This window comes from Ornithodoros turicata, unplaced genomic scaffold (genome assembly GCF_037126465.1).
Source record: "Ornithodoros turicata isolate Travis unplaced genomic scaffold, ASM3712646v1 Chromosome45, whole genome shotgun sequence".
Taxonomy (NCBI): Eukaryota; Metazoa; Arthropoda; class Arachnida; order Ixodida; family Argasidae; genus Ornithodoros; species Ornithodoros turicata.
Genome location: NW_026999376.1, coordinates 465,263 through 478,027, shown reverse-complemented (window position 1 = coordinate 478,027; position 12,765 = coordinate 465,263). Strand labels below are relative to the sequence as shown.

The window sequence follows — 12,765 nt, the reverse complement described above, 5'->3', positions numbered from 1 at the left end:
GCGGATCGCGGTCGTCACTATGCCTTACAACAAGGGGAATGACGAGTACAACTTCAGCAATCGAGTGCCTGACCGTAGGTTAGTCGCTTGCACAGCTGCGATTTGAAAGCGCACGGAGGCTGTAACATGAGCAAGCAGCCCTTATGAAAATGCATTTTGTCTTTCTGCAGACTTCTTGTGGACTTCTTGTTTCCTGTCTTGACAGTGTGTTGACTTCGACTTCTTGTTGATCAAGTCAACAGGAATTGCTGTTGACATCATGTTGACAGTCTTTTGAAATACCTTATGTGTACCTTGTGTGGACAATGTACATAGGTGTCGTTGTTGACGCTTTGTGGACTTTCTGTGCACCTGTGTAATGAGTATTTATTTCGACCGTTTTATTTTATAGATGTATTTTGTATTATTAATTACTGCATTATCGGCCAGTAATGTCCCAGAGGTCGACCTCTGGGGGCACCGAGCATTTCCTAACGGGGTGGGGGGGTGGCGGTATATATGTATAGAGGCATATTTGTGAATCTATTCATTGGGAGACAGGCTGTATGGGTAATATTAGCAATTTCAGGGTGAGTTCAAAAAAAAAAGAAAAAAAACTCCCGGGAGGTAGACAGATCAGTGTTACCGTCTTTCCACTAAACAAAGCGGTATTTGAATCTGAACTTATGATCAAATGTTGCTTAAATGACACTTTGTCACATTTTAGCTGCACACTAAAGCTCTAAATACATTTTCGTTGGCTTTGGGAAGGCGCTTCCTCGTATTATTTATATTTCAGTATATTATGCAATATATTTCCAACTTATACGACCACATGAGGATCATGCGCATGCGACAAGTTTGCTCCACATTTTGACTCTGCGCCGCCGTGCTTCACCCTCGCCCCTCGCCTCGTCACGAAGGAGTCATCGCCATTAGCATCATCGGAATGTCGTTGGAACCGTTGCAAGACGTTTGAACGGTCTCCGCGCTCGCTCGTCCATTTGTGAACAAAGGAGGCCGTGATTTTGCGTCGTATGGGGTAAGCTGTGTGATCGAAGTGTGTGATTAAGCTTCACTTGTATTCACACCATGACTGTTGGCTTTTGTTGTTTGTTTGGAGCAGCGGCTGCAGTGTTGCGTCCCGTCAGGTAGGTGTACAAGTATCAGTTCGTGGCCGGTGTTGCTTCTGCTAATTTCATTCTCGTTGTTGCAGGCCATGAAAGAAGGAAGGAGGATATGATTTTGCGTCGTAATGGGTAAGCTGTGTGATCGGAGTGTGTGATTAAGCTTCGCATGTATTCACACCATGACTGTTCTGCTGTAGCTTTTTGTTATTTGTTCGGAGCAGCGGCTGCAGTGTTGCGTCCCGTCAGGTAAGTGTACACTTCGTGGCTGGTGTTGATTCTCCTAATTTCATTTTCCTTCTTGCAGGCTCTACTTTGTTGAACACTAAGCTGTCTGAACCAACTTTGTTGTTGCTATGACCGTATTACTCAGTTTTACTCACTTGTGTTTGAACGTTACTAATTTGCGATTGCACGCCCTATTTCAGACACATATCTCTCCAGCGCTTCAGAGACGTCGCTGGCGCCGAAATTCTAGCTGTTTCACCGTGGGTCGCCAGAAGAACAGCAGATCATTGACTGTCAATTGTGCGACGCGACACTATGTGGCACGAAGGATGTGTACGTGTGAAATACGTAACTACTGTGTGCGCGGGATGTTTTGTATGATTGTGTCGACACTGGATACCACTTTCAAGGTATGCATTTTCGGAATAAAGTAGATACATATATAATTTTGCAGTACTTCATTTCGTGTATTTTATGCGTGTTGCGAGTAAGTGAACATATGCACTCTTAAAAATGAACTTCACCACATAGCATGCTCCTAGCCGACCATCAACTCGAATGATATCGCTATGTGACCTGATTTGTTCAAAACGGTAGGCGCACGGCTTTTTTGTGATACTTACGCTGTTCATAATTGTCACAAAAATGGCGTACACCTCCCGTTTTCAGGCAGATAGCGATATTCGAGATGATGATTGGCCAGGAGTGTGCTATGCGGTGAAGTTCATTTCTAAGAGAGTGGAGTCACAGGAAGTCTACAAAAAGTCTTCACCTCATACGCGGGATGGTGTTACCAGAATTATGTTGACAGTACACAGAAAGAGAACAAAAAATTCCACAGCTATTCTGTAGCCAAATGTCTACAGAAAGTTGAGGGCCATAAGTCAACAAGAAGTAAACATATGATGTAAACATGAAAGCAACACAAACTCTGAAGAATGTTTGTTTTCCATGTTGACCTTGGTCTGTAGAAAGTAAACAGAAACTAAACACCCATTTTCATAAGGGAGTTCATGCGTCACGTGTTTTTTGTGTCGCGTTTCTTCGCTTCTGCCGGGACAAATTATATTCACGCACATTGTATATTTTACCTTAGCGTTCCGTCGTGTACGTTTCTCTATCTGAGGCTCTTGATAAAGAACGCTGCTAGAGCTTCCAGGGCTCATGCATCGCGCGTTACTACAAAGTAGAGCCTTGCACGGGCGCATTGGAAAATGACCCGGCCCCGCCCGGTAGCCCGGTGTGTAGAGCCCGGCCCTGTGTCAACGAATAGATCCCGGCCTAGTATTTCCAGTGGCGACGTACGTGTTTCTAGCGCCTATCAAACAAATTTATAAGTACATTTACCAACCACCAACCAACCAACCAAGATAGGATACGGTCACAAACATACAAGAACTGTCGGTTTAACAGCACAACAGCACGAGACCAAAATAAATTAATGAAATGAAATTAAATTAAATTAAAAAGAAAATGCTGTCGACAAAAAAATATATGGAAAATAAAAAAAATGAAAACAACCAAATCCTTACCCCTCCCACCAAGCTTTGCGAACTTGTTTGAACCTGCGTTCGTCCTGTGTTTTTTCCCCTCAAACTCAAGGCAATGTTAATATCAATTCAACACCAGCTAGCTTGCCTCCTCCTGCTATGTTCATTGTTTGTGAAATACGTGAGGAGTCAGGAGCATGCGAAGTGGGTTTGAGAATGATATAGAGGCTCCAAACTTTACCATAATGCAATGTCCTTTGCTTGTTCTTGCAAATATATGCACAGAAATGACGCAAGCACCGTGATGATATCAATTAATAGTCCTCCATTGTGTGGAATTAGCTGTATGACCCGGTCGATCCTGGCTCTTGGAAACATGTTTCTCGGCCCGCACTCTCAAAACACAACTTCTCGGCATAGCACGCTCTGCGCCAAGCATTGCTACAAACGATAGGGTTATCGCTCCTGATTCGAAGGGATAGGGAGGCGCACGCCTTTTGTGTCAATTATTTTTTTATCCAAATTGACACAAAAAGGCGTATGTCCCACTCTCTCTTTCGAATCAGAAGCAATAAATGTATCATATGTGCCAATGGCTCGTGCCATTGCCGGGCCGGGCAGGGGAACGTGGAGGGCCCTAGTACAAAGTACCGAAGTGAAATCGTTGTTTGCACTGGGCTTTACGATTTTTCATCAGGCTGACGTCCCGTCCGCTGAACGCACCGACAAGAAGATCCCGTATGAAGTTACCGCTTTAACCGTCGTACTAAAGGCTTCACAGCGTTTACTTTTCACCAGGTTTCGGTCACATTCTTTGCGCAATGTCTCAACCAACAGATTTCCCGCGAGGGTGCTCGAATACCTCCATTGATGGTGGGTGGTTCAACACACGCATAGCGGTGCAGTGTCACCCGCTCGAAATAACAAAGTTTAAACATTACGCTTTGCCGCCTAAAAAACACTGTGAAGAGAGCTTCATATCGGGATAACTATGTTCATCCAAATATCATTAATAATGAATCTAATACAGCGATTATATACATCCTGCTTGCCATTACATATCCTCAGAGAGTTCATGTCTGTGGTCATGGTCATTACTGTGCGGTCCTATCTCGTAGACTCCTTTCCCCCTTCTTTCGTTTCAGCACTCCGGCCGGCACTACTCGAAAATTATTTATAAATTCGACGGGAATAATAAAGAAAGCTGGATTTGGCTACCTGGTGTTGTGCGCTAAAATTCTGTACCTGCAGCTCTGAACTATACAACTCAGAACTATACAGCTCAGAACTATACAACGACATATTTCTTGTGCGTAGTTGACGGCAGCATAAAAATGACTTCGCTTCAAGGGTAATTGTTTGTTTGTCTGTTAGGGGTTATGTGAGAGGTTGGCCAAGACAGGGCTGACTTATTACTCCAAAATGATTGACTCATTTGGTTGACTAATGAGATGGCTAGGGTAATTTTCGGGGTGAGGGGATATCGTCGTAAGAACAAGCTATGCCTAAATTTAATTTAACGTCTGTATTGAATATCTCGTTTTTGTACAGAAAGGAAACTACGTGAAAACAAGAGGGCATCACGGAACCTGCGGCCATGGGAGGTACAGTGTCATACGTGGAGAACACAACAATATTGTGCGCAATGATATCATTATCCGTGACGAGAAGCGCATCTTGCGTGAATCCTACAATCTCAGAACAGAACTTCACCGCATAGCACGTTATCCGCAAACCATTGACACGAATGATAGGATTACGTACCCCTTCTGATCCGAAGAGCGAGGGGGTGTATAGCAATTTGGATATATGATAATTGCTATAAAAATGCCTATGTCCCCCTCCTCTCTTCAAATCGGAAGCGATAAGCATATCATTCGTGTCTGTAGTTGGCGCACAACATGCTATGCGGTGAATTCTGTTCTGAGAGTGTAGGCTCTGCGCAGATGGTCACACAGCGAACGAACAGCGTTCTTCGACAGTCGGTAACACTGGCAAAAATCATCGTTTGGCATCTCAAACGATACTCGTGATAAGTGTGGACTCAGAGGCGCAGTAGTAAAGGCACGGCAATAAAAGCGGCCGCAACTCTTTCTAACAAACTTCGAAGTTCGCCACTATCTTTCCTTGAACTTTTCTCGGTAGAAAAAAATGTTGCGCAACGTCATTTTGACGTCACGGAACTTCTGCCAAAAGCTGCATTTCCCTTTCCTTGTACTTTGGTTTGATTGAGGATTGACAACACGGGACGTCACGTGGGCCCGAGAAACTGTCCAACGGCTGTCTTTCTTCATATCTCCCGAATTGTTTACATTGCTGAAATCTGCAAAGACGCCATCCTCCCTGGAAGCCAAAACGTCATTTTGACGTCATGAAAATCTTTCAAACTGCGCGCGTCTCGGTAGCCTTGACCTGAGGTTTGATTGACAGTCAGGAACGCTCACGTGGGCCACGGAAAGCATCCAATGGTTGCACTCCCTCCCATATCTTGAACTTTCTTCGTGTTTCACGAAACGACGAGTCTAGCACCCCTGGTGTGAACAGGTGGTTCGTTTTTCTTATTTAAATAAAAAACTACGATGCTGTGCTGGGTGAAGGCTTATACACATTTAGGGTTCATAATTTGCAGCCGAATAATGACGTACACCCGAAATCAGCCAATGGCTCCGGGCGGTCCTTTCAAGCATCGACGAGCAGTAGCCACGATATATTTATCTGCACTACAAATGATACTACTCTTCCGGGCTCCTTGTGCATGGACGCTACTCGTTTATCATTTTTCCTGTTCGAAAACCCAACCAGCTCACAACTCTTTCAGCGGTAGTTATGAGACTTATGCGACTACGCCCAAACACAGTCAATCGTCATTCCAAAAAAGTTCAGTCGTTCGAACCATTGGCATCCCGTTTGAGGTGACGATTGTATTTCGGCACAAAGAAAACTATTCAAATTGCCCCTGTAGCTTACGTTCGCGCGCACGTCGGCAGATTTGCTTGTGATGAGTGCACTTGTCGGAGCGTTCGCATCGTCTTCGCTAGGTAGTCTGGGTGACTCCTCTGCCAACGAGGGTCGTTGTCTCTTAGAAACCTGCACAGCAGTCGCTCCATTAGTTGATTCTCGTAAATGGTCTTTGGAGCTCCCTGCCCGTGAGCCAGCTCAAAGGGACACTCACTGATGGTTGTAGCAGGTGTATACGAGTCGTAATCGCGGCGACGTAGTAGAGAGCAATCACGGCAACGCACTCCATGTATGTAGTCCAGTGCTGGTCGTAGAATTCTAATATACGTACATCAGCTGCTGTGCCATTCACGAACGACGATGTGTCACAGATAGGTTTCCGTAACTTCGGGAGCCCCAGTAGCCTGCATAACACCCGAACGCATATATGCAAGAGCATTTATGTAGACAAGTAGTATAAAAAGTATATAGAGTAAGATACGAATGTAAAAACGAGTGCAGGTGCGGCGGGTGCGGGCGCGGAAGTTAGTTCTCCGCGGGTACACATTCCCGTGTCATCGCGGGTAGTGGGTAAGGCGCGGGTAGACCCGAAGTGCCTCCGCGGATTACGCGGGTATACCCGCAATACTCGCAGCCGGAAAGCTAGCCCGTCGACTTTAGGGGCACGACCCGATTCATTGCGAACATTTGGAAGAAAATACTTTCCAAGACATTATTCGCTTTCCCCTCATATCCAGACCTAATTCATTGGTGAGATGACAGCTTTGTCATTTACTGGCACCGCGTTCTATGCTTACTCTTTCAAGACGTTTGCCGCGAGGGACTAATTTTTAGCTATCTTTCGTCGCCACGACTGGTTGGCTTCGCGTACGTCAGCTGGCAACCATGTCAGCAGTCGCCACAGCGTCTGGCGCGTTGGGAACACTGATCTCGATTGTAAAAGGCTGGATGGCGGATAGGGAGCGCGAGCGTGAAGAAACCGGCCGCCATCTTACTGTACCCACAACAGTCGCCGCAGCGATCATGGCAACTTCTTGCAATTACGGTCGTACCAACCGTACTGGCAAGGTTACAGGGCCTAAATTTATACAGGTGAGTCACTCTTTATCGAGGAATAAATAGGCGTCCATTCTGTATATTTAGTTGACCATTATGAAGTGTTTTTTTGCCCAAAACGAGCACTGGATGCAGGTTGCTTGATCGCTCTTCCGACGTTCAATCGAGCACATTTGCATTATACCCGGCGGCAAATACAGTTTGAGTGCATAATATGCTTGAAAGAACACGTTACACTACACAGGTAGTGTTGTCATCAATATATGTGCGAGCACTCGAGCGCTTTTTTGCATGCATTGCTAGCATGGTACACGGTGTTCTCTGCGGAAGCAAGTGGCCAAGTGCCACATTCATTTCTTTGAATTACCTTCACGCACAAGTTCGGTATTACGTCATAATGAGACCACGATTGTCACCTTTTTTCATGTATTGGTATTGTTTTGTGCCTTGGTTTGATTTGTGACAAAGAATCCTACGTAACGGTGGTGTGGCGCGACTTGAATAACGCCTTTGTGTCTGAGCTGTATCGTCAGCTCGTTACGATAGTAATAATTTGTAGCGTGTCGTGCTATTTGTAGCAGTTTTTAAGGCAAAAGTGGTCTCTCAATACAGGTTTTGTCATGAGGGCTACCCAGTGAATTATCTGTGCAGTGTGATACGGCTGGGTGTACAGGTAAATAACACGTTCCTCATCCACTGGTTTCTACTTTATAGGAAGGAACAACCTCAGTGCACGCACTGTGGTTAGCCTCTCTCAGTTCTGCATATTTTCTTACATGTTCACATCAGAAACACACCTTAGACTTTAGGCTCCTTCACCCAGCAATAAAATAATTAGAGATTGTACTTCTTCTTAGAATAGTTTTTAATCTTTTTAATTTTTAGAAGATACAGGGATTGTAAACCATGTTTTAAACTGATGTTTTAACATTTGTCCAATGCATTTATTAAACAACATGTTCATTTTTAACTGGTTGCACCCAAACCAATGTTCTGATGTATTATTTCTTTTGTTGTCGATGCACCATAAAAATTGGAATAATCATCATCAATGCAGGTTACTTCACAGCTGCCTCAACATACTCAAGAAATGGGTGCAGAACCTGCGTAATGCCCACAAACTTTGACTACCACAACACCTCCATAAAGTAAAGGCATGTGTGTCACATGGGATTTTTAAAGGCATTCACAGTATATAATACCTTGTATGAACTGTTGTTGATCTAAGCAGCCTCTACAGTACACTCTCAGAAATTAAAACTTGTCAGGGAACTGTGATAATTGTTCCAGTTAATAGGCATGCATATGTATGCTATAAGAAGAAAATTATTTATTGAGAATGCACTACTGTTGATCACACTCGTGCAGCTGTAGGTTTACCTTCGGCCTCTTGGAACTCTTTTTTTTAGTTGCCTTAGCTGCAGGAGGAGTGTCATCGAGCATGTCAACTACTTGCAGAAATATTGACGTATTTAAGATTATGACACAGTTTGAAGGGTTTCAATTCAGGAAATTTGCAGTGGCAGGGCCTGCCAGAGTGAAACCTACTGAATATTTTATGGTGTCGAAGTGGCAGTTCCTCCAGGATAGGAATATCTTAGATGGGAGCAAAAAGCTTGAAATTAACAAAGTGTTGTTTGCATTAAGCAATTTGTAATACACTGAACACATAGGCAGCAAAACAAAAATTTAAAATTCAGCATGCATGAAAATTGGGTGCAACAAATTTGCATAGTGTACGTGTACATTGTCATTCCTGAGATATATATTGTCATTGCAGGGAGGTCACAAAACAATAAATGTATTGTTTTGTCACTTCCCTGCACATTCATTGTATCTTGAAATGCGTATATGCCAGAATAAATGTTGAACTTGAAAAATGTATATTCTCTTCATTCATAGAGCATAACATCACTTATCTTCTTTACAAAAGCATATCGTGTTACATCTTTGTCACGCAGAACGCACAACCAAGAAAGCCATCTTCCATTAAACATCACGTTTCAGACATGATTCAGTTGGTATCATTTCACAGACAGGGTACACCAGGGCTCGAGTTTCAAGCTCCAAATCGTCATGTTGCAGTTTGGAAACCGTACATGTGTAGTGCAAGAGAGCCCTCGCACATTAAAATGTAAGATGGGAGTCACCGTTACTGAAAAGTAACTCCTATGAGAGAGTCTGACGCTGCAGAAAAGTGTGCAAACTGCGGAAAGTGTAATAGAAGATCTTCAGAAATCGTGCCTGGTTTCACGGCAGTGCTACCACACTCCCTTTTAGATGGCGATGATAATGATTGGAGTTTCAGATGTGCAGCTGCATTTTTTGCAACGTGCTCCTCCTGCTTCTCTGGCTACTCATGTTGTTTACATCTACTGTTGATCACATTCATTTATCACATATTATATTCTTATATATTATTGTTATATTATCACATATTCGATCACATTAAATTTAAAATTTAGCATATATGAGAAAATATCAGGATGGAAGTTGCTATTCATTGCTCATTCCAACCTAAACATGAGTGCTACAAATTTAGAGAGCGTACCTGATCATTGTCATTCCTAAAATATATATTGCCATTGTAGCAAGGTCACAAAACAATAAATGTAGCCTTTTGCGACCTCCCTGCACGTTCATTGTATCCTGAAACGCATAAGTGCAAGAAATAAATCTTGAACTTGAATAAACTTGATGTTGTATAAACTTGACATAAGACGTTGAATAATATAATGAATGATATAAAATATTGAATAAACTTGAACTCGTATATTCTCTTTACTCATCATCAGTGATCTTCATTACAAAAGCATATCGTGTTAGACTTTTTTGTTTGCGCTTCACAGACTGGGTACACGAGGGCCAAAATGACAAAATCACAACTGTTTCAAGCTCCAAATAGTCCTGTTGCAATTTGAAGACCATATGTGGAGCTGCATTTTTTCGAACATGCTCCACATAACAAGCATGACAAACTTTTCTCACGCTGCAGTTGTATCCAACAAAAACATATGAGCGCTGGAGAAGGACATTCAGTTTGGCACAACCGCGCCTGCAAATAATCAGAACAAATAAAGGAAGAAGCAAAGGCTACGTCAAGGAAGGGCTGTACTTCAAAGAGAGATAAGTCCTGTGTCTCAAGGAGGTGTTACCACTTTCTAAGTAACTTAATTGATTAAGCTTACATCACTATACCTGATTAACTGTCCTAAAGAGTGTGATCTAATTGCGTGAAGTAATTATTTGGGCTGCTTCGGTGTGTCCATATTTGCGAGGCAAAACACCGCTGTCGTTTACTAAGAGACTCGTGCTAAGGCGATGCTTGATATAAATCATACTAAACGCATACACGGCTAAAACAACGGCTGTGATTCTACAGAACGATCTCTTTCTGCCATGCGAGTATATCTCTTCCCGGACCGTTCTTTATGGAACAATTTTTGTCCAGAACGCAGTACGGGATATTATATACATGGTTGTTGTTAACCTCAAGTCGTTTCTTATTGAAATATTGGCTGGGAAACGTGCTGTAGTACAATCCCCAGCGCTGCACTGCAGTGACGGTCTAGTTTCGGAATGCAAAACATAACGTAATTAAGAATCGAACGGCAGGACACCTGTGAAACACTGTTAGGATACATCAGTATACTGGCACCTTACAAAATTGTGTGATGACAAGCAACGACAAATGCTTGCAGCGCAATAAATACTCACAATCTCTGTTGCCTCCCATTGTTTTCTATGGGCGCACACAGCACTTTAGGGCCCACCAACATGGCGGCCCGAAGGCACGCCTCTCCCCCACGAGCCCCTCTCCCATGCGCGATCCAGCCTTTATACATAGAGATCAGTGGTTGGGAAGGTGGTTCGCTAACGGCATGGAGGAAGGAAAGAGAGGAGGAGCCCTACTGCTCCGAGAAGTAAAGCCGAGGATATAGGTGCCACTCCAATGACATCATCGCTCGCTTTCCCCCCCGGTTTCGGTTACATTCATCTCTATGGGAGCCCCCAATCCATAGTTTCGGAATACTTGGACAGGTGCGGTGGTAGCGCGCCGAAGTGGCCCCCAAAGTGGCGACTGCAAAGCGACCTCATTGGGCTGTTCAGGTAACGTGACCCTCTCGCGGCTCCAAAGAGGCTACAGCTCATCTCCTATGCTCACGTCACTTGCCTCACGCTTCTCTCTTCTGTCGAAGAGCCGTTGGGGCGCCTTCTTTTCTTATTTCGTCCATGGCTAACGGACAGTGTCTCCAGCATCAATAAATCATTTCGTGCTGCGACGATCATGTGGCATAACTGAACCCTGAGTGCGGATTGAGCTGCGGGTACGTCCGCGGGTATGCGGGTACACTCTTAAAAATGAACTTCACCGCATAGCACGCTCTTAGCCAACCACCATATCTCGAATGATATCGTTATCTGCCCCGATTTGTTGAAAACGGGAGGCGTACGCCTTTTTTGTGACACTTATGCTGTTCATAATTGTCACAAAAAGGCGTCCGCCCCCCGTTTTCAACAAACCAGGGCAGATAACGATATCATTCGAGATGATGGTTGGCTAGGAGCGCTCAATGAGGTGAAGTTCATTATCAAGAGGGTACGCGTGAAATTTGGCGCCCAGGGAACAACGATGCGTTTTTGCGGTGAAATACGCATCATGCCGTTCTTACTTTAGGTAAGAGGTCGGGCGAAAAAATACCGGGAACTTTCCAGCTCATTCTTCATGCGGAATACATAAAAGCGCCACCATTCTCCAACGCGCTCCAACGTCGCTAAGCCACATGGCAACAAGCAAGTGTTTCGCGCCGCGCGAGAATATATTCATCCGGAGAGAACATGAATTTTGTATTGAACTGTACGCTGGCTCATTGCAGCACAACACGCAAAACACTTATGTTACCCGAGCCCCTGTTTACAATGGAGGTTGGTTTTCTACCCTTACAAGGGCGAGACGCAAGAAAAACTAAGCATTTTTAGTTGGTGATATACCTCTTGCAGGTACCGCATCCTTTTTACTCCAGCGTTTGAGACGCACTTTTCCATCAAACTACACATCAGAGCTTGTTGCCGGGAGCCTCACCGGCGGCTGCCACCGGTAAAGACAGTGACGGCGCCGCGGTACGGTGAAAGGAAGAAGCGGAAGCGCCTTCAGGGTATTCGGGAGAAGCGTGAGGCAAGTGACGCATGAACGAGTTTTACCTTGTAACGAGTAGCTTTCTTGAAGAGTCACGTTATGTGAGAAAGCCAATGAGGAGACCCTTTGATCACCGAAGATTCCGGTTTTCGCACCGGTTCGAGCAATAAAGTGACGCTTTACATCGATTCCGCCTCTGATGCTCAGACGCCAGCAAAGGCGCCATCTATGATATCCTCAAGAAAACGTTTTCGTATCGCCCTGGGCGCATGCGCGCAAGCGAAGCGGATCGGGAATGTGTGCCGCTCCTCGCTGAACTCCCACACTATGAAAACAGAGCTTCGCCGCATAGCACGCTCCTAGCCAACCATCCTCCCGAACACAGGGGTGACACAAATCAGCCATTGTTGTAACTACCCTCAAGTGGGTGCCTTTGGAAAAACTACCATCTTGTCCTGGCACGTCACAGAAAACGTCATTTTGAGGTCATGTGACTTTGTTTACATGTCGTTTTGCAGCTTACCGATATATCTCCTTCGTCATAAAGCCAAGAGATGAACATATTTTGCAAGCGTGGTTTTGCATGGTTTATGCGGTGCTTCTTCCGCAACATGGTAGCCCATTTCTCCTTAGTTTAAGTACATCGCATCGGCTCGGTGAGTCTTAACGCGCGGTCGTCATCACATCTTTGGAAGTCGTCAACAGTACGAGGCCTTATGTGCAAAACTGCGCATTTTACTGCGAGATTATCGGATAAAAATAATTACCGTGATCGAAAGGCATCCAAAAC

At 44.4% G+C, this 12,765-nt stretch overlaps 1 protein-coding gene and 2 long non-coding RNA genes across 3 annotated transcripts in view; 2 read left to right on the top strand and 1 right to left on the bottom strand.

The window, feature by feature from the left end:
* The window catches only part of LOC135374164 (piezo-type mechanosensitive ion channel component-like), a 123,867-nt gene that overhangs the window by 106,684 nt on the left and 4,418 nt on the right, over positions 1-12,765 (bottom strand). The window contains exons 5-6 of the mRNA XM_064607177.1: positions 5,997-6,186; positions 5,792-5,911 (exon numbers count right to left, since the gene is read on the bottom strand). Coding sequence (XP_064463247.1) covers positions 5,792-5,911; positions 5,997-6,186 — 310 coding nt within the window. The remainder of the gene's footprint in view (positions 1-5,791; positions 5,912-5,996; positions 6,187-12,765) is intronic.
* Positions 713-1,255, top strand: LOC135374153 (uncharacterized). The gene is made up of 3 exons (XR_010416783.1): positions 713-1,021; positions 1,106-1,130; positions 1,196-1,255. It is a non-coding gene; the product is annotated as an uncharacterized LOC135374153 (long non-coding RNA).
* LOC135374156 (uncharacterized) lies at positions 6,754-7,972 on the top strand. Its single transcript, XR_010416786.1, has 3 exons — positions 6,754-6,874; positions 7,451-7,511; positions 7,896-7,972. It is a non-coding gene; the product is annotated as an uncharacterized LOC135374156 (long non-coding RNA).